The following is a 26,027-nucleotide window of genomic DNA, read 5'->3' as shown; positions in this document are numbered from 1 at the left end:
TGCATAGTGTGTTAAGCGCATGCGTCATCCCGGTCTTGATCGGCGGTGGAGAGACCTTGTCTCACCCCCAAATATAGTACATAGAACCTTGGGTCAGTCAGTGTCACTGGTAGTGATTAACTTAACACTTGAACTTCTAGAATATGGATTTTACTATGAAGTTGGAAATCATATTGTTGTATGATTATACTAAAACATACGCCACAGTTATTAGAATGTTTTAATTAAAATTGCCACTATTTCCCAGGTTAAATCAGTTAAATCAGTACTCCGTAAATGCCAGACAACTTGAATCTTCAATTCTGCCAGGCCACGCACCCCTATCGTCATACAACATGTACACCACCCACCTGCAACAGAGAGATCTTCTTATTTGGCCCGATACTATGGTTAATTACTACTATTTAATATTGCTTCAAGTATTGAGAAATCCTGTTTAAACAACGAATCATCAAAGCTGGTTTCTTTTGCTTACAGCCTAGAATTGAAATATTCCACGATTATTGCCTTGGCGTACAGCACTCATTCATGTTCCGTTCATGTTCCGTGAGCATTTTAGGCGTAACCCCTATGTAAGCCACAAAGTCCCCTGAACCCTTTCAGCTTGCCCCTATACTGCGGAGTGTACTCCATAGTGCCGTTGGCTCCGTACTTTGGTGATAAGCGATGCTTGGCGAATTCAAATCTCGCACTTAGGCAATGTTCAAAAGGGTATCTGGACATGTGCCCGTTCATAATTACTAGTAATAGAACAATATGCATGGGTCGCAAATTCTACTCCTTTTGAATGTTAGGCATCCTAATAGATCGTGGCTGTGTATGTACAGCTGGCCCTGGAACTAAATTTGCAGAGAATACCCCGCCTATGCTGGCCTTGGCCTGATGAGGGTTCAAATTCAGGGTCAACCCCCCCGCGTGTAGTCCATAACGCCACGCTCCTCCCATTCTGGTTAGACAGTCTCTAACCGCAATCTATTTTCATTCAATCCAACATGAACTGAGACAGTGTGGGCCGTTTTTGGCCTCCTTTAGAGTTACATGGGGAACCCGCGTGGTCTTGCCCCTTAGGCTGATTGGCATCTGACCCCTATCACCTGGTCACTTAATCTGCACCCAAATTTAAACAGTAAAGCTTGGCTGTGCTTAGTCATCTATAGATTGATAAAGCCCTAGAACAATATACAACATTATACTCTAAATCTTATTTCTAGGTAGCTTATTTCATACTAAATGGATCTATTTACCTATCAATATCTGTTTGGATTCTACAATGCTGTGGCATACTTGAATTCCCGTTAACAGTACCATGATATCCCAGGAGCTCCTGCCGTGTAATAGACCTCGGGACCGATAGTTCTTCCAATATGATATTCATAGAACGTCAGAACTTTAAGCCATCTTGACTAAAAATCCATAGTTGATGTAAGAACTTAGAATGCACAATAAGAAGCTTTTTTGAGTGTGCAGTTTACCTTGATCACCCATACAAGTGCTGTACTCTGCAGAACACTCAATCCACACTATAAGTGCATAGTAACCCTAACTTTAGAAAGCTTCAATATCAGCTTGAAGTTCTTTGACTATATCAGTCAATAAAAACCTGATAATTGCAAGTGACAATTGAAATCAATTGAAGTTCTCTTAGTCCAAGGCTGCATTTCAACGAGCTCACCGCCCGTCAGGCGGCGTGCTCGCGTTGTTTGCTTTCCATGCCTCACAAAAATAGTCGACAGTAACGTTCGATATTGAAGCTTTTTAATCACGGAAAATTCGAAAGAAATCCATAAAACTCCCAGAATACCATGTTCAATGCATAACTTCTCTTTATCAAATAGCCACTTCAGAATTTCATAAATCGCTGATATTGCGCCCAAAATGGGGTGGCATCGATACGTCACTTCTCGCACTTCTATAGCGTAGATGGGGTATCAATTGATAGTACGGGCCCAAAAAACATAGCACAGGCAGAATTCACACGCGTTTTTATAAGAAATTGAAGCAACAGCCATTCTTTTTCTCCCCTTCTCTTCTTCTTCCCCAGATTATTTCGTTCCCCATCACAACGGCATCCAAAGCCATCAAGACTTCGAACAAATAATCTTTGTTAAAGCTTCTTTCTTCCTTCCTTTCGATCATCAAAATGTCCGATCAAGGCCGAGAGAACCTCCGTGGCACCACCGCCAATGGCGCCAACACCAACGGGGCGACCACCAACGGGGACAGCACCAACGCCCGGGTGACTGACAAGGAGTTGCTGGCTTTCACCTCCAGCGACAGATCAGTGGCCTTCGTTGACAACTGGCTCGTCGATGGCCATTTCGAAGGTGCCGGTCCAACTGGCACCTCGAATGGTTACCATGGCGAGTCAGGCGACAATGAGGCTGACAACGACCAGTACCCCGACTCGGAGGATGAGTACCCCGACCTGTGGACGATGTTCGAATTGGAGTTGGACGACCCGGCTGATAACCAACCAGCCACTGCCAATAGCCACGCCGCCACTGGCCAACCTAGTACCCCAGCCAGTGGTACAGGAGCCAGCGGCACCAATGCAGGCTCAGGCAGCCCGACCGCAGCTTCGGCTGTTACTGGAGACCGCAACGAGGCGACTAACCCCGCAGCCAGTGGGGTCCGTCGTCTACAGCGCCGTCATAGTCGCTAATCCACAGATGCTCCTTCAAGGGCGTCTGAGGAGATGTGGTGACGAGCTGTTTTTCGTTGTGGGGGAGGTGTGAGGGGGGTTATCTAAGATATTGTCGTTTGGGGAAGTCAACAATATCACTTGTTGTTCGAGTTGCGGGTCCGCTCTGTCCGCTGCGCCAGATCGATAGTCACCTTGTACAGAAAAGGTGTATTTCCTACGGACTTCATCCGCCAAGTACGACTTTGTCGGGACGTTCAAAATCAGAGACACCCAGGATTCCGTATCATAGCTGGAGACCCACGGTTCAGGTCATACATGGACTATGACTTTGCAGCACAGACTGGGTCCACGGCACAAGAACAAGGTTTTCGCTTTCCAAGAGACGGTCAGTTGTAGAGACGTTTGAAGTTCACATGAAGCCAATAAAGAACTGTAAGTTGATATCACCCTTCGTTTGTTCTTTGAACTTCATATCAGTTTGCTAACGTCTGAGTTTCAGTTCCAGGGACGATCTGCAATATCGCCGAGCCGGGTATCGAGAATCGCGAGGATCGAGTCAATATACACCGTTGGCTTATTGATGCCTGCAGATGTTGTATATGCCGAACTGAAATTCTATCAAATTCGTTTTGCAGATATCAGGAGCCGCATTCCTGATATCCCAAATGCCACAGGGACGTTGCAACATCCATTCGTCTTCGTTTGTGGCGACTTATCGAGGGCTAGCACACCCACCACACAAGGTATTAGCTGTGTCTGCGAGAAATCCATTAATATGAATGCGTCAATGGCCTATTGATACCTGGGGATGTAGTATGCGCCAGACCAATACTGTCCTGCTGAAACTCACCTCAAAAGCCACACTCAGGAAGCCTCATCCCTGGTATTCAAATTCAGTACTTCCTGAGCACAGCAAGTAACAGCTCGTCTCAGTTTCCGGTGCTATCCTCAAGGGCGGATATCCTCACAGTGAATGGGATATCCTCACAGAACATTCACTGTGACCCACGGGAAGCGCTTTGATATCTGCACATAAATAATGAGTCATGCCAATAATATCCTCAAACTTCTCTCAAAAACTGCAGAGGTCACATGCCTGCTATCAAAAGTCAGTTTCAAATGCAGCAACACCAATTTGCTCCCATGGTGGTGTCATTATCAAGGCCGAGCGTATTTTCGAAAATATTACCCATGGCCACATACTAGCTCAAAGGCGAAATGAGTGCAGAGGTACAGTCATGAATCTCTTCCTCCAAGATGCACCATGACTGGCCACGCAGAAAAAGGGTTATGCATCCCCCCGCCAACGCAATCTTCGTCGCCATGATCACCATCTGCATGACCCCACATTGACACGTTCTGTACCAAATACGGTCCACCGGTTCACACCTCACCATATTGATACTGCCAATACCACAAACGCATTTCTGCAAGCACCCGAGTAGAATATCTCTGGCGCATAACGTTGGCTTCAATCGTGGACCAGAAATCCTTTCAACTTCGTCCCCAGGCAGCGCCCACATACAACCGGCAATGTTTGTGACTATGAAAGAGCTCAAAAAATGCTCTTTATAGTTCTTCCCGGACGTGTCTTTCTCCTGTTGAACTGCAGCAGCTATATTCTGTCTTATCTTGAGCAATCGTGCGGATAGCTTCCGGCCACCACAAAACTTTGGTCAAAAGAAACTCATCTATGAGCCCTGGAGGAGGTACGTGAGGGAAGTCGAAGGTGAAACAGAACCGTTAATCATGGACGACACGTGCTCTGACCTTCCCTATGACTCACTGGCAGAAAGGCGCACAAAATACCGGCTGGAGATACCTCGAATCTCGAATTGGATATCTGGAGGAAAACATATTTCCTGTTTCGGCTCGGAGTGCCTCAGGCTTAGGCCTTCAATGATGTGCTGGGCAGTGTCTACTATGTCAATAGGCCCAATATTACCAAGGAGCTTTTCTCTCACTAGAATTTTCCACATGTACAACTCGAAGGAGTCTGAATGGAAATTCTAACAAATAAAGCATTTATTACCAAAGAACTACCGCGGCCGCTTCGTAGATGATCTCCCTAACATAAATTGAGTAAGATAAGATTCAATTTGCTCTAACCATAAAGCTAAACAAAGGGTATGAGAATCAAAGGATTGATATGGAAAAGTACAAGTGCAGACCGTAACGTCGTGAATTTTGTTTTATCCCTTTATTCTTCCATCATATGATATGCTAGAACAGGGTCGATCGAGGCCAGTTCATTGTGGTTAGAGGCCATTGCGTCAGGATTCTGGTTGGAGTCTGCAAGAAAAACATCTTGCATCATGAAATCAGAACCCGGGCCACTTGGCGAGTTGAAATACTGGTCATTCTGGCTCGAGAAAGCACTTGAAGCGCCCGGGCCGGCATGTGATCCATTCTCCAGGCCCATGTTGACATCGTCGAACTCGAGGCCATATATGCCAAGTGAGTTCCGTCCAGTCTGGTCTCCCAGAAGAGCACGCTGCATGAAGAGTCCTTGAACCTCATCCTCGGCACATCCATGCTTAGTGGTCATATGGACCCACAAGTCATAGTCACGGTGGAAACGATTTTCGCAAGAATCATACAGACAAGCAATATGACGACCGGTCTCCTCCGCATATCCATGACCAGTTAGAGCAGCCAGTGTCGACATCTTGTTGCTTGTGCCTGCATCCTTGGGTTTTTTCTTATCCAAACCAAGTCGCTGGCGTCGCTCAGCCTTAGCATTCTGGAACCCCAGATGGGTCGTACGGACATGTTCCTCAAGCGCAAGCTTGCTTCCATATCTCTTGCCACAACCAATTCCATCCCAGCCTGTGACTTTCTTCGAGGTCGAGAGGTCGGTGTCTCCACATCCAAATCGTTTTTCGCCTTCATGGACAGTACGAATGTGGACTGTCAAGTTACCTTTCTTGGTGAAGCTTCGATCGCAGTCCGGATATGTGCACTCGAAGACTTTTCTCTCTTCCAAGCTGACGTCTCCATGAGCAACCTCAAGGTGGCGTCGTAGCTCTCGCGAGGTAGAACAGATAATCGGGCATTGGGGGCATTTCGGAGGGTGGACTGTTCGGAGATGGTCTTGCAAGAGAGCATATGTAGGGAAAGTGACTGATTGAACCGCCGCGTTATCTAAGCCATCCATGGTAGACATTTGCTCCTCCAGGCGCTCAGTGCATTCGGCGCAGCTAAATCGTTTCTCGCTGTGAACCCTGTTCTCGTGAGATCGAAGATGACCAGCAGTATCGAAAGCCACCTGACATCGTTGACTAGTCACTTCGTCAACATGTGTGCAAGGGAATGGTTTTTGGTTCAGGTGGACGGTCATAATATGTTTCTGCAAGGTGGAGTGTTTTCGGAAGGTCTCTTCGCAAGGTGCGTACTCGGTACATCGGTACTTGTCTTGACCCTCGTGCGCAGCAATATGACGGCGAAGACGTGAGCCTGTCACAAAGCTTTTGCCACAACGATCACAGAGATAGTCACGAACTCCAGTATGGGCGCTCTTAATATGGTGATTGAGATGAGAGGTTCGCAGGAATGTCTTTTCGCAGCCGTCATAGGTACAAGGGAAAAGACGTTCATTATTGTGAGATCGGATATGCTCCTGGAGCCGAGCAGGACGATTGAATGCCTTATCGCAACCTTCAAATGGGCAACGATGTGTTTTGAGTTCGGATGGGTATCGAGCCGACGTTGTAGAGAATGGGGTTGCTGGAGTATCGTTCATGTCATGGCTGACGATACTGGGAGTGCCAGAGGCTGAGTAATCGGCATTCGAATGAACCTCTTCGTAGATTGGGTCTATTGTGGGATTTGATTAGTATATTGCTCAAGATATTGAAGACTCGGGTCGGCTGCTTACCGTCACTGTGGAAATCGATCTTGTGATGACGTTTGGATGGCGATGTCACATCAGTGGCAGCTTTCCGCTTGAGAGCCATGATTGACAGTCTCCAAATTGGAGAATAGGCATTCAGAGGCCAAAAACCCAAATATTAAGAGAAACAAGAAAAGAGTCGGCGTCGGAGTGACGTGAAATAAAATTAATTTTGCCGGAATCAGAAAGGCGGTGTACCCGAACAGGGACTAGCGTCGTGGAAGATTTTCCGCTCTTTTTGCATCTGAGTTCAGCATTTCGGTCCCGCGCGCTGGGTTTCTCTCTCCTTGTCTCTTCTAAAACTCCTCAATTCAGCGACTTCACAATGTCTGACTACGGCGGCGACGACCACGAGCCCGAGAAGTAAGCTTGCCAATTCCATGCGACTTGCGCAATGCCAGAGAAAAAAAGATCCTGGTGGAGCTCAACCTCGCGCACCTGGATCGCATGACTTTGATGAGAAGCTATTGTTCTAACATTTGAGCTTTTCCTATGTAGCTACGACTACGAGCCCACCGAGGAGGTCTTCGATGATGCTGAGCCCGACGACTTTCTCGACCAGGAGGGCCTCGAGGGTGGTGACGATGGTCCTGAGGGTGAATCCTACCAACCCGCCGTAAATGGCGAGAATGTGATCGTATCAGGCGATGCCAACGCTGGCTACTCGGGCAAAGTAATGGAGCAGTCTCGCGAGAAGAAGGTTCCCAACGACCAGCGCACTACCACCCCGTACTTGACCAAGTATGAGCGCGCACGTGTGCTCGGCACCCGAGCTCTGCAGATTAGGTTTGTTGCTCCTGCAACATGGCAAATTGAATGAGAGGCCAGAGTGAAGGATTAGACTGACCTGATTGTGTAGTATGAACGCCCCTGTGCTCGTTGATCTCGAGGGTGAGACCGATCCTCTGCAGATCGCTATGAAGGAATTGAACCAGAAGAAGATTCCCCTGATTGTGCGGCGTTATCTGCCTGATGGATGGTATGGAAATTCAATGATGACATAGCTCTTGAAGCTTTGACTAATGAAATCAATAGGTATGAGGACTGGACTTGCGAGGAGCTCCTCTAAGTGAGGTCACCAGCATCCTTCACTCTAAATTGGGAGGTTTCTCTCTTTCTGCTTTCTTTGGGTGGAATTCAGCATAGCGTTCGGAGTTTGGGATATTGAAACCGTGGCTCCCAAAAGCAAGAAACATTTTGAAAGGCGTGTCAACCTTCAGGGGAAACATCTATGAGCACGGTCCAACTGTATATGAATCTAGAAAGACCAAAAAAATAATGACGGTTTCTTATAGTATCTCTTATCATCATGCGTAATTCTGCAATAAAACCAGGAATATTTTTAGTGCAGTATAATCCTTGTCTCTATGAATGCGGTGTGCAGTAATTTGTATGGTCTAGACTGTTCATATTCTGGATTGTGATGCACATGCACTCTATACTCCATAGGGCAACATGTCGCCACGTGAGTGCTCCTAAGGTTTTCTCGGGATCAAAGAATCTTCCATTCTCCCCGAAGTCCCACTTTTCATGCCCCTGATTGGAGATTAACTATACACTCCTACTGTATTCTCCAACTCTTGGGCTTTACTCCAAGGAAAACTAAGTGCACAGGTCGATTCTTGGCCCCCTCTCGCCTGGATAACCGGCACACCTTCCGGGATGCGTCATTGGCCGCGCCCTCTTCTTGACATCCCACCGTCTTCTAATGAACTGCAACATGGCATTAACCACTATCAAGATGAGCCGAGTGGATGCCCAGTGGGTTCTCAGTGGGGGCATGGCTCGCCCAAAACCCAGCTCGAAATTTCGGCATCTGCCGCCTCTTGAGCTTTTAGCCACGCCCCGCTTGCACATGTGGTTCTTGGATGCGGTTTATAATCAAACCCGATTTTTCTCAATTTTTTTTTTCTTCGGGGATTTCTAGTGGTCTTTGTTGACTCACACTTAATTCGATATTCTAATATCGCTCTTTCCTCTTGACTCTCAAGAGGTTTCTCTTCCCGACTCCAGCATCCTTTTTTGGTGTTTGTTCGCTACAAGCGCGCAAATCTTAGAGATGGGTTCGACTAATGCGGAAGTAGAGCAGAAGGTTCTCGCTGAGATCCCTGCAGTTGGTGACGAGGAAAATGTGAACAGCTCGGGAACTGCGACACCTGTCGAAAAACCCCAGGATGAGCTCACATTCGATCAGGGCTTAACAGGATGGCTCCAGGTTCTCGGTTCATTCTTTCTCTTTTTCAATTCATGGTAAGGATATACCTAGTATCTGCTAAATAATCCGCGCAAAAAAACTCTACAGCTAACACTTTCATTTAAACAGGGGCGTCATTAACACATGGGGTGCATATCAAACATACTATGAGTCGAATTTGTTGTCAGGAACCTCCTCATCCACTATCGCCTGGATTGGATCTCTTCAGTCCTTCCTTTTGATGCTCATCGGAGTCGTTACCGGTCCATTGTTCGATGCTGGCTATTTCCGCCATATGATTTTATTCGCCAACTTCATGCTGCCATTCGGTCTGATGATGACTAGTCTTGCCACTAACTACTGGCAACTCATTCTCGCGCAGGGTGTCTGTGTTGGTCTCGCTGCTGGCTGTCTTTTCGTGCCGTCGGTGGCCATCTTGCCCCAATATTTCCGACAGAAGAGAGGTCTCGCTAATGGCCTGGCCGCCAGCGGTAGCAGCATTGGCGGTGTGATCTACCCTATCATGTTTGATCAGCTGCAGAAGAAAGTCGGTTTTGCTTGGGCTACTCGAGCAATTGGCTTCTTATGCTTTGCTACCATCCTCATTTCGGTTGCCACAATGCGAATTCGCATCCCTCCCAAGGACAAGCGCAAGCTCTACCAGCTCTCCGCATTCAAGGAGCCAGCATACTGCATTTTCATTGCTGCTATGTTTATGGGCTTCCTCGGTTTCTATAATTTCCTTTTCTACATTCAGTCATATGCCATTGATACGGGCATTGTGGATGCTAATCTTGGGTTCTACCTACTTTCCATGCTCAATGCGGCTTCAACTTTTGGCCGTATTGGACCGAACTTCATTGCCGATCATACTGGCCCACTTAACATGCTTACCCCAGCGGTTACCATCACATCGATTCTGGCATTTGTATGGATTTGTGTTCACACTGTTCCCGGAATCATCATCTTATCCGTTTTCTACGGTTTCTTCTCCGGTGGATTTGTGTCAATGCCACCTGTTGTCATGGCTTACATGACTCCCGATGTGCGTGATCTCGGTACTCGTCTAGGCCAAGTCTTTGCAGTTACCTCGATTGGCCTGTTGATTGGTACTCCCATTGGTGGTGCTATCCTCAGCTCAACCGGTAGCTATCTCGGTGTGCAGCTTTTCACTGCGTGCTGTCTGATTGTATCAGCGGTGCTTTTTGCTTCCGTCAGATTTGTTCGGACAGGCCCTGTCCTGATTGCTAAGACTTGAACTTGAGTTTGAGTATAGATCCTCGACTGGAATGATTTTACCATACATTCAAGACATTCAAAAGCATTTACTTCCAAAAACCCAAACATGGACTCACTAATGTCTCTGGTAGACAACTTACCCGGGTTCCCGCAAGGCTATTCATGACTTCTCGGCGTCTTCGAATTTTGGAAAGAGTTATATCTCATATGAGATTGCTCTGATGAGGGAGCCCGGTCTTTGCATATTTCATCTTAAAATCCATTGCATCTGAAAAAGCGTGTCGGGACAGATATCGGAATGCCCTTTCCTTATCCTCAGCATTAGTGGATCCGGCGTTAGTTAGAATTCAATAATTAATATATCGTTTCTTTGATTGTCTGTATTCTTATAATAAAAGATGTTGTTGTTTCTGGATACGGTCCTCCTATGTTCTCTATCCATTCGCCTTGAGGGTATGCCAGTGCACATGTGTATCGTATCAAATGCTCCAGACTTCAATTCAGATCATCGTCAACGTCCAATTCCCATATTTCTCATTTAAATATCCCCCTCATCTAGCTTGCTCATGCTAGGATACGTCTGCCGGACTGACTAGGAAGTCTTCGCCCTTGTCCCGAACATATTTCAGCTTTTTGTCTCGACTGCATGGCTTCCGCATATCGAATGCATCCTCGCCACTTTCTGACATTCCTGATGGGTCGTCGCTATAATAGCTGACTACTCGCCTGAAAACCGAGTAGCTGTGGGATAAATGTTAGCATATAAAATAATACTGCGCATTCCAGAGCTCAGTATCTACTTACCCCATGCCTTTGTACATGTCCACCGCTACTTTGTTGCTTGCTCGTACGTAGAGATCAACGAACCATGCTTTATTGTTGTCTGAGCCCTGCTCTAGCTTTTCAGTCAATCGGCGCGCTTGGCCAAGTCGACGCCAGGCTGGTGCAACAGTCAACACTGTGATATGGCCGTGCCATGGGGTGTAGTGCTCGGAGTGGCGCATAGAGGGGTGTTGTTCTTCGACCTTGCCCATAACTAGGATAGATTAGATCAATTCATCGCAAAATCATCCAACAGCCAACTAGGCAGAGATTGAAAGGGAACAGAAAATCATACTGTAACCTGTAATACCGGCATCACGATCTTTCACTGCACTAAATAGTGATGGCCATTTAGTTAGGTATTCGAGGTAGAAGCTGAGGTCATAGTTCTCCGTCAGAGGATCAAGGTTTGTCAAGTTCAATGACAACAAGTCCAATGGCGATACGCGCTTGATAGAGGTCATCTTGAATGTGTCAGTAAGATGTCAAAGTAGAAAAAGAATGTGGGGTGGTGCAAGACATAGAATAAATCCTGGCAGAAATAAGGCGGTGTCGCTCATAATCAATGAAAGCATTGCTTTTGGACCATCTAAGCTATACTTTCACACACTCGCGGAGCTAGTCTGCGTGAGCCATTGTGTTCATCTTTTGCACTGGTCTGCTAAGATTTCTTTGGGCAATGACGCGACAGACTTAGTACTACTCCGCAAGCTTCTTCGGCATTGTCCACAATTTACTTTCATCACCGCCCTAAGACCGCAATACTGTGTGTTGTGCTTGGTCACTTTCTCTCCTTTCAATTAACGCTCTTGTCAAGGGACACCGACCCCTCATTCTTTCTCTTACTTCCTAGTATTATACCCATCATTACAACTGAAACTTTCAACTTGGAGGCCCAGAGCTTCCTGTCCTTCCGATGCCCCTCCCTCCGTCTCCCCTGAAGCTGGCTCACCGCTACCCCTCCTCCAATATGGACGATTCTCCTATTTCACCAGGGGCTCCGGGGGTCAATGTAGTTGCTCCTGAAAGTCCGAAATCTCCACGAACACCCAGAATGTCCGCGCCTCCTTCTCCAGTCCTACCCCGCCAGAACTTGAACGGATCCCACCGGGAATCAGTGGACTTCTCCACTGATACAGGTGGGGGTGGACTGGGTAATCTGGCTGATGAGCTAGCAGATGCATGGGAAGAGGATGAAGATGGTTATGGATATGCTTCAGGACAGGAAAATAGCCGAGCGGGATCCCAGCAGATGGATAACAGCGATATGGAAGATGCATATTTACAATCTGTTCGCAATATGCGATCTCAGTCACCATCAGACTCGCCAGCAAGAAACAGACTCCGAGCAAACCAGATTCGACAGCACCGGCGGCAAGAATCTCATTATGATGGATCAGACTATGGGAATGATTCCGATCTTGAAGAGACGGCTGATCTATCCCCCGCATTAGAGGCCCAAATGGCCGATATAGAGAGCCTCGTCCGACGTGGGATTGAGAACAATGGCAGCGAAAATGACCATGTTATTAAAAGGACGGTTGAAGCGCTCAGGGATTTGGGTAGCCAGAGCGGCATTGAGAACAGTGCTACACGGTATGCTTCCTTTGATGACCCGGTGCTGGAACTTTCGCAATCTAACTTCTCTCCTATTTCTAGGCTCATCACAGCCCATTCTTCAATTACATCTCACCTTACTCACCAAACCCGTATTCTTCAATCACTCATCCACCCGCTCCTCGTATCACCATTCCCTCTATTATCCGAAGACGCCATTGACTCTCTTATTCCCTTGATCGACGAAGGCCTCTTGCCTAATCTCCCATATCCATTCCCGGAACAAACGCACCGGAACTCCAGGCCAGCAACACCATCACAAGCCTCTACTGTGAACCCTCTTGTATCGATTCAGGCTTTAATTTCTCAAACGGTGGAGATTACACACTCGCTCCGCGGTCTTAGCGATACCCTGTATGAATCGCGCCAATTGACCTCAACTGCATCCCGCCGATTGAGATCCGCACGGGAACTTGTGGCTGAACTCAGACGCGAGGAAGAAAGTCTAGAAGAGGGTTCGCGCTGGATTGAGCGAGGCGAGTGGGATCGCAAGCTTAAAGACCGTGAAGCTGGCAAGGAATGCGGCGATGTAGTCAGTGGTTTCGAGGCTGTATGTGGAGAATGGCGCGAGAAGCTTTTCGGAGCAGCTGCAGCTGAGGTAGCTGCAGGGTAATGGCACTATGATTCTCTTCTTTCCCGCTCTTTTCAACTATCTTTACTTTGTCTCGGAGAATGGTTCCTTCAGAGTGCAATAGACTGTTATGAGCTTTTTCAAGGGTCTTCTTGTCAGATATCCACTTGATTCATTTCTTATGTTATCTTCTCCTGTCGTCTAATCTGCCCAGGTGGTTCGTTTATATTGGATGTTGGAGTTTAGATCGATCTGCATATAGCATTGAAACCCATTTGATACCATTCTATCACGCTAAGCAGTATGTTGAATGGACTTCCTGTGAAATGAGAAGAGATATTTTACCAAACGACTTTCAGGGAGACAGAGAAGTGCAAGTTTGATTCGACACTGGCAATACATGTAGGGAGCCATCGCCTCGTAGAACAGATGATTGAAGATATATGGAAAATGTTACGAACGGTGCCATCGCGACGGGGATTTGAGCATCAGCCATAATTAGCTATCACTTTCTTCTCCGGTTTAAGTAGAATAAGTCATACTACATCCATAGCTCAGGTTGTCAACTGGTTAATGCAGACTCACTATGTCAAAAGACCATACATACCAATTTGAATGTCAATCTGACTACTAGGATTACCATAGTCATCTACAGTAATGCTTTCCAGAATGAAAATTTAAGTCTAGAAATTCGATCCTATTCACTAGATCCCGAGTATATCGGGACCATAGACATGGAGCAGAGCATGATATTGGCATCACGGATGACAAGATGGTACATCCGAAGTGTTGACAGAGGGAAAAGAAAATGAAATTAAACACACTGAAAACGCATAGAAAGGAGAAAGTAGAGAGAATCGACTTGGACATAAGCCCAGACCGATGGAGAGACCACGGATGGCCGATGATACAGGAGGTCATTGCAAGGAGGTCGTGAAGAAAAAAACATGCGCCGGATATCAAAATGAGGAAAATAAACATCCGATGCCACTTTTTGATTTGCCCTCCCTATAGTTTGTTGGTGAAAAGAAGAGAAATAGAGTTATCCACCGACGTAGCCGCTTAGCTCTGCTGCTGCTTCCACTTAGGAACCCACTTGCCACCACTGCTGGGCTTAGACTCCTCGGGCTTGGCAGCGGGAGGAGGGGCGGAACCCTGAGATGGGGACTCGCGCGGACGGGGCGTCCAGCGCTCAGTAGGTCCGTTTGAGGGGGCCTCACGGGGAGGAGGGGCGGAGCCAGAGCCACCAGAGGTTCCAGCACGAAGGTGAGGGGGCACATATCCGCTTCCAGCCTTGCGGGCAGGAGGCTCTTCCCGAGCAGCAGCAGCAGGGGGAGCTTCGGGAGCAGCGCTCTCTCCCTTAGCAGCCAGACGATCTCTCCAGCCACCACCACCACCAGTACGGGGAGCAATGTTGAGACGAGGAGCAGTACGCTCGGTAGACTCGGAAGATGAAGGTGCAGCAGCAGGACCACCGAACTTGCGAGCACTGCGACGAGCCTCGGCTTCCTCCTCGCGTTGCTTCTGGCGAGCAGCAATCTCGTCCAGCTTTCCACGCTCCTCCTCGCGGCGAACCTTCTCCTCGGAGAGAACACGGCGGCGTTCCTCCTCGCGTGCAACACGCTCCTCCTCCTCGCGGGCGGCACGCTCCTGCTCTTCCTGTTGGCGGCGCTCCTCCTCCTCGCGCTCCAGCTTCTCGCGACGGCGACGTTCCTGGACCTCCTTGATACGCTGCTTCTTCTTGGCCTCGAAGTCGCGCTCGGCAGCCTTGCGGCGCTTCTCGAACTCCTCGTGGCGCTTCTCAGAAACATCCTTGCGGAAGCTGCTGAAAGCAGGGACGAGACGACCCAGACGGTGCTTGAGCGCAACAGCCTCGGCGTGCTTCTGCTTGCCCTCCTTGAGAGCCTCGGCATTCTGGGCCTCCCAAAGGGCCAGGTCTTGCTTCTTCTGGGCCTCGTAATCGGCAGGGACGTGCTTGGCCTCCTCGCGGCGGAAGGCACGCTCCAAGTGGTCAATACGCTTGGCGGTTGTGCGGACACGGTCGTTCAGCTCGTTCTTCTCCTTCTCCAGCTGAGCAAGCTTGATGGCACGCAGACGGTTGGCATCCAGCTCATCAACGTCAAGCTCGCTGATATCAATACCCTTGACGCCGGTCTTGAGCTCCTCAATCTGCTTCTTGAGCTCCTCTTGGCGAATGCGGTCCTGCTCGTCCTTAATACGCTTGCGCTCACGCTCCAGCTGTTCGTCCGCAAGACGCTTCTTCTCGGCGTCCTGCAGCTGCTGGGTACGGATACGCTTGCGAGTCTCCTCCTCACGCTGCTTGCGCTGCAAGGCATCGGTGGCGGCCTCCTTCTTCTTGTCGATGATAACGCGGCGAGCCAAGGTCTCCTCGTGTTCCTTGGCGGCACCAGCCAGAGCACGGGCCTGAGCGGCCTGCTTGGCCTGCAGACGAGCCTCGTAGTAAGATGGGTCGACGTACATGCAAGTTGTGTGCAGAGTCTTGGCCAGGCGAGAAAGCTGGAAGCGGGCAATCTCAGCAGGGGTGTGCTGGAGACGCTGGACGGAGCCAACATCGTTCTCGGCAGAACCAGCACCACTGCCAGCGTGCATGGCCTTGGATGAGGAGAAGACATCAGAGTCGAAGGTGAGAACGCCAGAAATGTGGTCGACGCGAATAGCGAGATCACCCTTCTTGCAACCGTTCATGATGAACTTCTCGATCATAGCAGGGGTGATCTGGAAGGGGTCGGGGAACTGGGCGAGCTCGTAGACGAACTTAAGCTCAACGGATTCGTAGACCTGAGAAAGCTGCTGAAACAGGCGGGTAAGGATGACCTGCTGGAGAGGCACAACGTACTTCTCCATCTCGGGGTCGGCACCAATCTGCTTGAGGATGGGAGTAATCTTCTTGCAGATAGACAGAGGGTGGAAGTCGACCTCCAGGATGTTGTACAGATCGCGGATCTCAGGACGGACACGCTTGAGCAGACCCTTGTTGAGAGCATCACGGAACAGGACAGATCGGGATGGGGGTTGGCTCATACCAAGCAGGTTAGTAAGGCGGTTGTTCTTGTTCTTGCGGGCCTCATCGACATCCACGAGGGCACCACGGGAGCGGGAGGTGCTGATAACGGGGATAGAGAGAGCAGAAAGGAGCACAAAGGAAGCGGCCTTGGTCATCTCAGGCTCGGTCACGGAGGGGTTCTCCTTCTTGGTGCTCTGGCCAGTCGCCAGGGCCACAGTAGAGAGACGCAGCAGGTTGTAGTAGCGGTTCCAAGCAGCAGCGTGGAAGAGGTAGTTCTCGCTAACCAAGAAGATACGGGCAAGCTTCTCGTAGTAGTTAGCCATCATAACGTTCTTAGCCGGGCGCTTGCTCAGGTTGAGCAGAGTGTGAATATCCTCGATACTGCGGAAAGCCTCCTGCCACAATTCCAACTCCACGGCAACGTTCAACTGCTGGAAGCGGGTATCCAGATGGCGCTGCAGGGTGTCGGCGTCGCTCAAGTTAATGGCGTGCATCTGGGCGGAGTACTTGGCGGCATTCTGAACGTGGTTGCGCAGAAGCTCACACAGGCGGCGGAACTCGGTCTTGCGGGTGTACTTGAGACAGAACTGGAAGGCCTGCAGGGCGGTCGACTGGTACATAACCTCGAGACGGGCGTTGTTCTTCAGGATCTCGAGAACGGTGCGGTAAGTCTCCCACAGGAACTTGAGCCATGGGGTAACAACGGCGCGGTCGGTGCGGTCGCGGGACTGTTCGCCGGAGACGGTAGCCAACAGGATGGTTTCCGGGGTTTCGCTGGCCTCCAGATCCTCGATGTTGGAGGAAGGAGCCGCAGACTCAAGAGAAGACTGGATCTCATCGGCCTTAGCCTGAGCCTCGGTGACCTTGGCCTCAGAAAGCTCGATGAACTTCTTGAGGACGACCTCGATGGTGCCGACGTTGGTGTTCTGGGCGATGTTCTTGTACTGGTACAGACCATCCTTGGCAGCCTTTCCCTTGCGAAGGTCGACAGACAGCTCGACAAAGAGGAGCATCACCGGCTCGAGCGAGGCGATGGGGCTGCTACGGGTACGCTTGGAGGTGACATGTTCGTGAAGGACGGTCAAGGCAGCGGGAGCCTGACCAACAGCGATAAGTTCCTGGGCCCTCTGTTGATGAAAAAAAAGAACCAAGATTAGAATCTGAAAAGTAAAAGAGCCCTATATGATATCTTATCAGGTGGATCCTAGACCTACCTTGAGGACATTCTCAGGTTTGATATGCGGTGGTGGCGGCATGATTGAAGATAATCCACCCCTTGGGGATTTCTATTTTTTTTCGGTTGACGATTTTTTTTGAGAAATCGATAATTGTAAAAGTGGACTAGGGTCACACACACGGGCAGTGGTCCAAGAACCAAATTGAAAAGCTGCCACGCGAAGTCCTGATCGACCTAGAGGGGAAGAGCCTGTTGTGCGTGAGCCGAAAATTCACGGATGACTGATCCCACAGCGGACTAAGCGATGGGGCTGTCACGTGATATTCACCCCAACTCCAGACTTTATGTTCAACTACGGAGTATATCCATATACAATGAACCTTGAGATACGAGGCGATGTTAAAGTGGATTATCATATACCCTTCTTGAAATTCTTGGTCAAGATATGTGAGTAATTTGTATTTCCTGTTTCAATCCATCACTTGCAGCTTCTACCAAGATTTCCTACTTTTTCGTATTTGATCTATCTATAGGTCACGTGATTGTTATTGAGTGTTCAAGTTGTGGTCGAAATGTAGCGATTGGTGGTAATTAATCAGATGAATCATATGTATGGTGAAAGATGATACCTTTCTCCAGGGCTCCCATGGTAGTTAATTGCCCTAACTATGGAGTACACATCTGAACTTTTCTTTGTTCTCATCTAACATTTGAACCTATCATGTTGACCTGTATGCCTTAAGAGCCTGACCGCCTGACCGCCTGACATTAATGGCCTGACATATTAGGAAGCAACCGGGTGATCCGAGTGACCGAGTCCAGGGCTTTGAATCTTCATACAATATTCAACCTCCACTATTAATCTTCCGGTTGGGCCAATAATCATGGCATATAATTTCACATCTACAATTATCAACACGTATTTATTCTTATGTATAACCTGCTTATTCCTTTTTGGATATCTATCTATAGAACCAATGTTGGAATATAAATCAATCCTAAATCAGCTAAGCCCCCAAATCCTCAGGCGAACAAAGCACAAACCCTATACGGAAGTACCTGGTAATTTCGATTTGGACGTTTAGGTCAGATTCACCCCGAAGTTCAATACTCGGACAAAAGTACCTAGGTACTTATTAGAGAGGGTCTTTAAATATGGAGTCCCCATAATAATCAATAATCTTACCAAAGTACCCAGTACCTGAAATGATGAATAAGCCACACGGACCCAGCTCCCCCCCAAATCCTAACGGGGAAAATCCCTCTCCATTGACCTCCCTTCTTTTGGTCCTACACGTCTTTCATTATATTCTGTCTCCTCGTGGGCTAATTACTCCTTGCACCTTTTCATTGTTGCAGTCGCCCCCCCCCCCCTGTGTTTTTTTTTTGAACTTATCAAACTACTGGCCCCCTTGTGTGGACACTTGGCCCCGTTCCCGACCCGGTTTCCCAAGTTAAACCCCCTCTGACCCCCCGAAAAACCCCCCCTTTCGACCTTTCCTCCTTTCGCGACTCCATCCCTATCCACGATGCCCGCCTACGAACTGCGCTCCGGGGGTGATGTTAAGCACAAGAAGCAGAGTGTTGCGGACCTCAAGTACCGTCGATTGACTGAGCTCAATGCTCGTTTGAAGGAGGATTTGGATCGCCCGCGAGTGAAGGTGTCCGAGGCCGCGCTCTCGTGAGTCCTACCCCTGTCGCACTACCACCACACCACCACCACCATTATCACCAGCAACACCGAAACTAACCGATTATTTTTTTTATCCTTTTGTTCAGGCTCATCAGCTATTGTAATAATACTCGCGATTTTATGGTACCCTCTGTATGGGGACAGGTATGATGCGACCGTCTATATTTTAAGCCCCCACGCGCATGGCTGACATGATCTTTTTTTTTAACTAGGTTGACCGGCGCGAAGACCCCTATGCTCCTCAGCAACAGGGCGCAGGTTGCTGTACCGTTATGTAACGGTCTCACGACGATTTTTTCCATCGCCACGACATGATTTCTCTCTGTTCTCTTATTGTTTGGACTACTTTCTTCCCGATCTTCCATCTCTTAATCCTCGGATCTTAAACCCTGATGATCGACTTGATCCGACTTAAAACATATCACCTCCCAATTATTGGATTTCAATCGAATTCCAGCTGCGATCGCTTCATGCACTCTGTATAAGCGAGTCGTAGCCCGTTGAAGCAATCGTCTGCTGGCCTTGACACGACCAACTTCGCCTAAACCAGGATTCTAGCGGGTACTTCAATACCAACCACAGTGTTTCTCGTTGGGTTCTTCACCTTCTCAACTTTGGCTACAGTGACTCATTTCCATGTGTACTGTGTTGCCCTGTCTCTTTTAAACTGGTCTATTCCATTTCTTTTTTCTTCTTCTTCTCATTTCGACTTCTACATCGACTTTTCCTTTTCTTTTTTATCTTCTATTTTGCTCCATTCCCCCTTTGTCGTCTCTGTGTTTTTGAAGCCAAATTTCCTTTGTCTCTGGGTTCTCCAAAAACCTCTCTGTCGATCAGGCATGAAGAGTCGGTTGCCATTCGTGTATCATAGATTCGATTTGCATCCAATGACCAATACAATACTGTTCTAATTAATTTTGTCCCTTGTCTTAGGCCCCCAAGCTTTCGTAATTCATAATCTTGAAATCTTACTTCCCATATTTGACTAAGTTCTTTGTAAAGAATGCAAGGCCTCCCGGCGCCCAATTCAGCCTCAAAAAGCCTTGCAAGGTACCATATCCAAAACCCTGATTTCATGCACGCAATCATAAGGCTCACGACCTCTGCGATGCAAATACTGTATGTTCCCGGGTACTTGCAGTGAAGTACTTGCAGTGCAGTACAGCTGAGCTCTGGGGCCCTGAAGCGATCCCCGCTGACATCATCCGCGGGATTTCAACCTCGAGTTGTGTGCGATAGTCTTACAAGTCTTATTCGAGGATTGGACTTGCTCTATAGAGTGATTATCACACTTTCATATTCCATTCTTGCTTTTCTTTCTCCCTACGCTGCTTATATCGGGTCAAAGATCGGGTCTGGAACCCCCACTCTCATTCTCATCCAACTACCTGCATCACCATGACAGAACCAACGCCTTCTACGAACTCGGCGAAACCCGTCGCTGAGCCTGGACTTACCTCCATAGAACGGGTCCATCTTCCGCGTATATCGATTAAGTTCTGTACGCAGTGTCGGTGGATGCTCAGAGCTGCTTATGTATGTTCAAGTTTCTTCTTTCGTTTTGCATCATCCCACTTGTCTCCAAATCATACATATAAGCTTGGAATGTATATCCAACTTGTCATTTCTTGCATCCAAGTTATTGATATCGTCTTTTGTGATCCAATGGTATCACTATTTTTACTGTTATGCCAGCCTGGAGTTCAAGTTGGATATCAGCTCATAAAATTTGACTGGTACCTCGAGGTGCATTCTACTGTTAAATGCTTGAGCTTATCCAACTTGAACCTTGGAAGACAGCCAGATTCATATATCGCATCAAGAACTTGAGATGCTATACAAGTATCAATCGATCGATATGCTGCTATTGCTTGACTTAATCCAATTCATCAGTGTCGTCACAATGCTGTTCCGGTCCCATTCTAACTGTCTTAGTTTGCCCAAGAACTCCTCTCAACATTCGGTACAGATCTAGGTGAAGTAGCTCTTGTCCCGATGACAGGTGGTGTCTTTACCGTGACGATCTGGCATCCTGAGTCTACATCAACGGATAATTCCGAGGTGAAGACTCAGGAGATTATCCTTTGGGATCGCAAGCGGGATGGAGGGTTTCCTGGTAAGTACATACTCAGAATCTCGGACTTACTTTGAAATTTCATATTTCATAGTACATAGTTCATATTGATACTGATTCTTCTTATAGAAGTTAAAGCTTTGAAATCCCTTGTCAGGAATGTTATTGCTCCTGAGCGAGATTTGGGACATACTGATCGAGCCTTGAAGAAAGAACAGGTAGCTAAGAAGGAACTTGAATCTCAGGGAGACAAAAAACCCGAGATAGCTGGAGAGAAGAAAGAGTGTGAGGATTGTGTATGAGTCTACGGCATTGAACACGGGGACTCAAGCCTCGATGAGATGCAGTCTGTGCACTGAGGGACTCTTCTAGGAGATGTAAGGGATTTGGCATGTCCTCGTGTACATATGCTTACGAACTACATATCATTTAACTTAAGTCATACGAATAGATCAATCGGTTCAAATAAGGTATAGACACTTATTGAGACAAGATAGAAGAGATACAGATACTATCGAATCTCGGGATATAATCCCAAAACAATCAACGCCCCAGCCCCACCAAGTTCTAAGTTGACCACCCAAAAGCCAAGATTGCCTCCGGAAAAAGAAAAAGAAAAACAAAAAAAAAACCAGAAATGAGAGACGCAGAGCAACGGAAACGAAACATTGAACATGTCCATGATCATCACATAGAGAAAGCGGGTTGCAGGGACCCGATGCAACATACTGAGTACTAAAGTATGTACTCAGTATCGAAAAGCGAAAAAATGAAAGGTTCAAAGAAGGGAAGTGAGAATAAAGCCGCCAGCGCCACCGTAAACACGGTAGTCACTTTCACTTTTGGAACGAAAAGGTGCGGTATTAAACATCGAATTCGAGCATGGAAACTTGTTCAGCTAGGAACATGTCTCCATCTCTATCGGCATGTGTTGGCCGTGCCAACAACTCCATCATTGATATCATTTGAATCGTGGATAAGGAGTAGGATACCAGGAGAGTCCTTGTATATGCGAATAATTGCATATATCACCCGAAGACTCCCATGGTTCGGTCGTGAAAATCAACGCTGAGCATAAAAACAGATAAAATCAGAAACAAGAAAATGCACCGTTCATGAGACCATGATCGCATAATACACAGCTGGGTAGGTAAAGGGCCAGCAGGAACAAGGGAGGGAAAGAGGAAAGGAGAGGTGGAAAAAGGAGTACGGTATCAAGAATCAGCTCTCGCCATGAACCTCCTGTTGATGGTGATTGCGACGTTTCCAGAATGCGAGACGCAATCTACTGCGTTTCTTAGGAAGCTTCCGCGTTCCATTTCCACCATTCCGAGCCTCATCCCCATTTCCATGCCCATTGCCCTGCGTTTGCTCATTTCGAATACTCTCGCCAGTAGTTGTAGAGTGTGCTGGACTCAGAGTACCATTCGCGCCCGCAGAATGATAATCCTTTGCATCTTCAGATCGAGAGTGGTGAGAGCCACGACCAGGGCTTTGGCTATAGCTGCTGCTCGCCTGGTCTCCCGTGTGGGAGGCGTATGATGTACTCGGCCGCGTACTACTGTCATCAGGACCTCCTAAATCACTCTGGGCTGTACTATCGTCTGAAACACGCTTCTCATCACCACTGTCCACTGCTAGGAAGCTGGTCGCGTTCGTAGCAGGAGAAATAGGAGTCATGTTGTTGCTGTAAGCGCTAATGCTTTGCGTACGAGTACAGCTGTTGCGGTTGGAGCTGGAGGGCCCAGATGTGCGGACGGAGGAAGTGTGATGAGCATGGTGCTGAGAGCCATGACCTTGCCGAGAGCTGCTGGGACGCTCCATGGCAGCAGAGTCGGCTGTGTTGTCACGCTCGGCACTACCATAGGTACCAGCAGGCACTGAGGTAATACCACCGGCGGTCGTTGTTGAGTTGGCATAGAAGACAGCCGCTAAAACAGCTGGGTCGGTCCCCGGGGATGCATCGTAGTCCGCGAGTGAGGCTCCAACTGACCCTCGAACGGATTGGGTTGCAAGTTGGGTTGCAGCTTGAGTTGCAGCTGGAGAATATGAAAAGTATGACATATCAGGCATAGCACTGGAGGATTTGCGCGATGAGATCACATCAGGGTCGGCAGAGGTACCAGTTATCTCGATCTGTGGACCGGGGGTATCCGGAGATACCACAGGCTCGATGGTGTTCTCGTTGTAAGCACCGCTGACATCCCCTTGCGAGACAGTCTCGTCCGAAGATCCTGATGGGGAATCATATCGAGTCTCTACGACTGCTTTGTCGTTGTTTTCTTCTGACGATGACGCTTCCTCTCCACCTTCGGTACCGTTGATCTTGGTTGACCGAGCTGGGCTTTGAGAGCGAGGAGAAACCCCGACATCTCGAGTGGAATCTTCAATCCGCAAACCTTGCTTTCGCAACTCATCATTGGCATGTTGCTGCCATTGACCCTTATTGCTGCGAATATGCTCGGCGGTGAATTGCAATTGGGGTAATAGATCAGAGACTCCTTCGAAAAGTGGTAGTGCAAAAATCGACATGAAGCCAATCTGACCGGTGGCCAGTTTGTAGATATTGCCCAACTCTGGCGGTCCACCAAACAGCGCAGTCTCCATACCCACCTCTTTTTCCATCTCGCCTTGGTTGGCGAACTCCTCCTGCAAGATCTGCGTCCATTTCTCAGCAACACCCCACGGCCGAGCGACGTTGCTAATATCGGCGCACTTGATCAACAGCCCACAGACGAGAGTCTTGTACATTTCCACGTCCTGGGGCTTCCAGCAGTCGACTGTCTTATCGCTCTCGTAGTACTTCTCCTGCAATGATCCCATGCGCTCCATGAACTTTTGGTGTACACCCATATCTGTTGCTAGGATAGAACTGATCAGCAACTTTCGGAGTTGCTTGTCCTTGAAAGCTGCAGGCCAATGCCGGCGGAGGATCTGAGAGAATGCTGCGCAGTGGAATGCTTCGAGAACAGAGTTATCGTTATACAGTTGTGCGAGGGGAGCATTGAGTTTGACAAGGAAAAAGTTGTTGACGCCTGGGTGACCGACGTCATGACCAATAGCAGAGATAAGAAGGGTCAAGGAATCAAAAGGAGAGAGTAGGGTGGCGATAGGAGATTTTTGTTCAACAGGAGCCTGACCGATCGGCTCGTACGGGGGTAAAGCTCCGATGCGGAGCAAGAAACAAAAGACTGACTGCAGTACATCAATGGCGTGGCGGAAGTTGTGGTACAGAACGAATGAGTTGTAGGCGGCACGACAGGCCAGTAAGAATGTCTGGAGTTCACCTGGGGTCAAGTGCCAGTGCTCCAATCCAGGAAGAGTAAATGCATGCTGAAGCATCTGGCAAGCACCAAAGACCAACTCATCCTCTGAGAACTCATGAGCGCAGAACTTCCAGCTGCCTACCTGCTCTTTGATGAAGGCTTCACGTTCTGGCGAGATTTCAAGATCACGTTCCTGGAATTCGTCAATGATTTCTTCGGGGTTGCAAATCCCCTTCATCAATTTGGAAACCATCGCTTCTCGCAGGTATGCATATGGTTCTTCATCATGCACGCCAACCCATGACATTTTCCGTAGCTTTTTCCGGGCCAAAAACCGAGACATCTCCTTCTGAGCCGTGCGACGAGTACGATACGCGTGAACCACTAGTCCTTGAATTCGAGATCGGTCGAGCGGTGTTGTCAAAACGTCCACGGCTCCAGCGTCCAGACATCGGGCGATTTGTTTGTGCTCTATGGTCACCGGGCTTCGGATACTTTGCGGGTCGCTCGTCGATTCGGCGGGAGATTCCAAGGGATCAGGTCCTGAACTACGCAGGATGGCGACGGGGATGACCAAATTGGGACAGTCCTGGACTTGGATATCGTTGGATACACCGGAGAGGAGCGCGAGGCCGGGCGCTTCGTCATTATGGGAGGAAAAGGTGAATGTACGTTGAATTGAACCGGGTGACGGGGGGGGCCATTTTCCATCATCCATGAGGCCCGACTGGCCTTTCGACGAGCAACATTTGATTCATCGATACCAAAGTCGATACCGAAAAAGGCAAATATCGGGGTACAGTCGCTACCTGATCGGTCGCTCAGCTCGGCCAATTTGTTCGCAAAAGAGGCTCCGCTCTGACAAAGATAGACTTGATTGGGGGGGTTAGCCGGAGTTCCAGTTGCGAGGTCTGGACCTAAGATGAAAGAAAAGGTAGGGGCGAAAAAGGGACATACTCTTTTTGCAGACATCCAAGAGTTGCTCTACATCGGCACACAGGGCTTCAGGTTCCTCCACGGTGAATGAGCCAGCGGAGGATGCGGTGGAGTTTGAGATGGAATTTCTGCGCACCCATCTCTCCGAACGAACCCGGTCGTCAATGTAGACGCCCGAGCATTCTACACGGTCCACCATGATCTTACAGAAAATCGCGCCGGGGGTTCAGATCACCCGCGTCTCACGATTCACGGGGAGCGCAATCAAGAGATTAGAGAAAAGGAAAGCGAATCAATGCGACCGAGTGTCTGGTTTGCATAAGGCCCACCTGAGACCCTCGGAGTCGCAATAGATTTGTCGGGGGTAGTGTCGTCTTTGAGCCGACTCGGGAGATGATGGTGAATAGGAAGTTCCGTGGCGATTCAGTAGTAACCGGGGGGAGCGGAAGAGGTTTAGAGAGATTCGACCAAAGGGGGAAAACAGAATAGGAGAATATAGTCAAATAAAGAGCCCCGGGGCAGGGGGGTTTTGGATAGTGGTGAATTTGAGGGAAAGCAAACGAGCGGCAAGTGGCGGGTATAATTGGGAGGCTCAGTAGGCAGTTGAAGCGCTCTAGCAGGAACAATGCAGTTGTAAATGCAGGTCGAGAAAATCCGAGACAAACGTTGTCGCGTTTTCGATGTCGAATGGCTCAGAAAAATCGACGACGCCACAGATGACAGCACGTGAGGGGGATCAGGGTGACAGAAGGAGAGGGGAAAAAGAAGGGGTTGGGGGCGGGATTTAAAAGAGAGTGACACACACTCTCAAATAGGATAAGAGATAGGAATAAAGAACAGAGGAAGTTGAAGAAAGGGAAGTTGAAGATTAGAGCAA

At 48.5% G+C, this 26,027-nt stretch overlaps 10 protein-coding genes across 10 annotated transcripts; 6 read left to right on the top strand and 4 right to left on the bottom strand.

Annotated features, from left to right (window-relative positions):
• Positions 1–2,140: 2,140 nt before the first annotated feature.
• On the top strand, positions 2,141–2,662 carry N7483_010042 (uncharacterized protein; the record flags this gene model as incomplete). Its single annotated transcript, XM_057093469.1, has 1 exon — positions 2,141–2,662. The coding sequence occupies one exon, from the start codon at positions 2,141–2,143 to the stop codon at positions 2,660–2,662; it is 522 nt and encodes a 173-aa protein (XP_056939440.1).
• Positions 2,663–4,844: 2,182 nt separating this feature from the next.
• On the bottom strand, positions 4,845–6,600 carry N7483_010041 (C2H2-type zinc finger protein; the record flags this gene model as incomplete). The annotated part of the gene is made up of 2 exons (XM_057093468.1): positions 4,845–6,460; positions 6,522–6,600. The coding sequence occupies 2 exons, from the start codon at positions 6,598–6,600 to the stop codon at positions 4,845–4,847; spliced, it is 1,695 nt and encodes a 564-aa protein (XP_056939439.1).
• A 261-nt stretch (positions 6,601–6,861) lies between these two features.
• N7483_010040 (DNA-directed RNA polymerase core subunit RPO26) lies at positions 6,862–7,605 on the top strand (the record flags this gene model as incomplete). The annotated part of the gene is made up of 4 exons (XM_057093467.1): positions 6,862–6,899; positions 7,035–7,322; positions 7,396–7,515; positions 7,572–7,605. 4 exons carry the CDS (start codon positions 6,862–6,864, stop codon positions 7,603–7,605), a joined length of 480 nt encoding a protein of 159 aa, XP_056939438.1.
• Positions 7,606–8,595: 990 nt separating this feature from the next.
• N7483_010039 (MCT family MFS transporter) lies at positions 8,596–9,988 on the top strand (the record flags this gene model as incomplete). The annotated part of the gene is made up of 2 exons (XM_057093466.1): positions 8,596–8,786; positions 8,860–9,988. 2 exons carry the CDS (start codon positions 8,596–8,598, stop codon positions 9,986–9,988), a joined length of 1,320 nt encoding a protein of 439 aa, XP_056939437.1.
• A 550-nt stretch (positions 9,989–10,538) lies between these two features.
• Positions 10,539–11,255, bottom strand: N7483_010038 (peptide alpha-N-acetyltransferase complex B subunit NAT3; the record flags this gene model as incomplete). Its single annotated transcript, XM_057093465.1, has 3 exons — positions 10,539–10,710; positions 10,774–11,005; positions 11,087–11,255. 3 exons carry the CDS (start codon positions 11,253–11,255, stop codon positions 10,539–10,541), a joined length of 573 nt encoding a protein of 190 aa, XP_056939436.1.
• Positions 11,256–11,707: 452 nt separating this feature from the next.
• N7483_010037 (uncharacterized protein) lies at positions 11,708–13,021 on the top strand (the record flags this gene model as incomplete). The annotated part of the gene is made up of 1 exon (XM_057093464.1): positions 11,708–13,021. One exon carries the CDS (start codon positions 11,708–11,710, stop codon positions 13,019–13,021), a length of 1,314 nt encoding a protein of 437 aa, XP_056939435.1.
• Positions 13,022–14,041: 1,020 nt separating this feature from the next.
• On the bottom strand, positions 14,042–17,260 carry tif32 (putative eukaryotic translation initiation factor 3 subunit EifCa; the record flags this gene model as incomplete). The annotated part of the gene is made up of 2 exons (XM_057093463.1): positions 14,042–17,131; positions 17,219–17,260. 2 exons carry the CDS (start codon positions 17,258–17,260, stop codon positions 14,042–14,044), a joined length of 3,132 nt encoding a protein of 1,043 aa, XP_056939434.1.
• Positions 17,261–18,710: 1,450 nt separating this feature from the next.
• Positions 18,711–19,152, top strand: N7483_010035 (guanine nucleotide-binding protein subunit gamma; the record flags this gene model as incomplete). Its single annotated transcript, XM_057093462.1, has 3 exons — positions 18,711–18,862; positions 18,961–19,018; positions 19,087–19,152. 3 exons carry the CDS (start codon positions 18,711–18,713, stop codon positions 19,150–19,152), a joined length of 276 nt encoding a protein of 91 aa, XP_056939433.1.
• A 1,120-nt stretch (positions 19,153–20,272) lies between these two features.
• N7483_010034 (Rdx family protein) lies at positions 20,273–21,250 on the top strand (the record flags this gene model as incomplete). The annotated part of the gene is made up of 3 exons (XM_057093461.1): positions 20,273–20,410; positions 20,810–20,990; positions 21,078–21,250. 3 exons carry the CDS (start codon positions 20,273–20,275, stop codon positions 21,248–21,250), a joined length of 492 nt encoding a protein of 163 aa, XP_056939432.1.
• Positions 21,251–22,169: 919 nt separating this feature from the next.
• On the bottom strand, positions 22,170–25,349 carry pdeB (3',5'-cyclic-nucleotide phosphodiesterase PDE2; the record flags this gene model as incomplete). Its single annotated transcript, XM_057093460.1, has 3 exons — positions 22,170–24,803; positions 24,830–25,131; positions 25,172–25,349. 3 exons carry the CDS (start codon positions 25,347–25,349, stop codon positions 22,170–22,172), a joined length of 3,114 nt encoding a protein of 1,037 aa, XP_056939431.1.
• Positions 25,350–26,027: the final 678 nt, after the last annotated feature.

Source organism: Penicillium malachiteum (assembly GCF_028827825.1).
Source record: "Penicillium malachiteum strain IBT 17515 chromosome Unknown utg000005l:1.0-9002435.0:326005.0-9005861.0, whole genome shotgun sequence".
Classification (NCBI taxonomy): Eukaryota; Fungi; Ascomycota; class Eurotiomycetes; order Eurotiales; family Aspergillaceae; genus Penicillium; species Penicillium malachiteum.
Note: the sequence above shows the minus strand (reverse complement) of the source record. Positions and strands in the feature narration are given on the sequence as shown.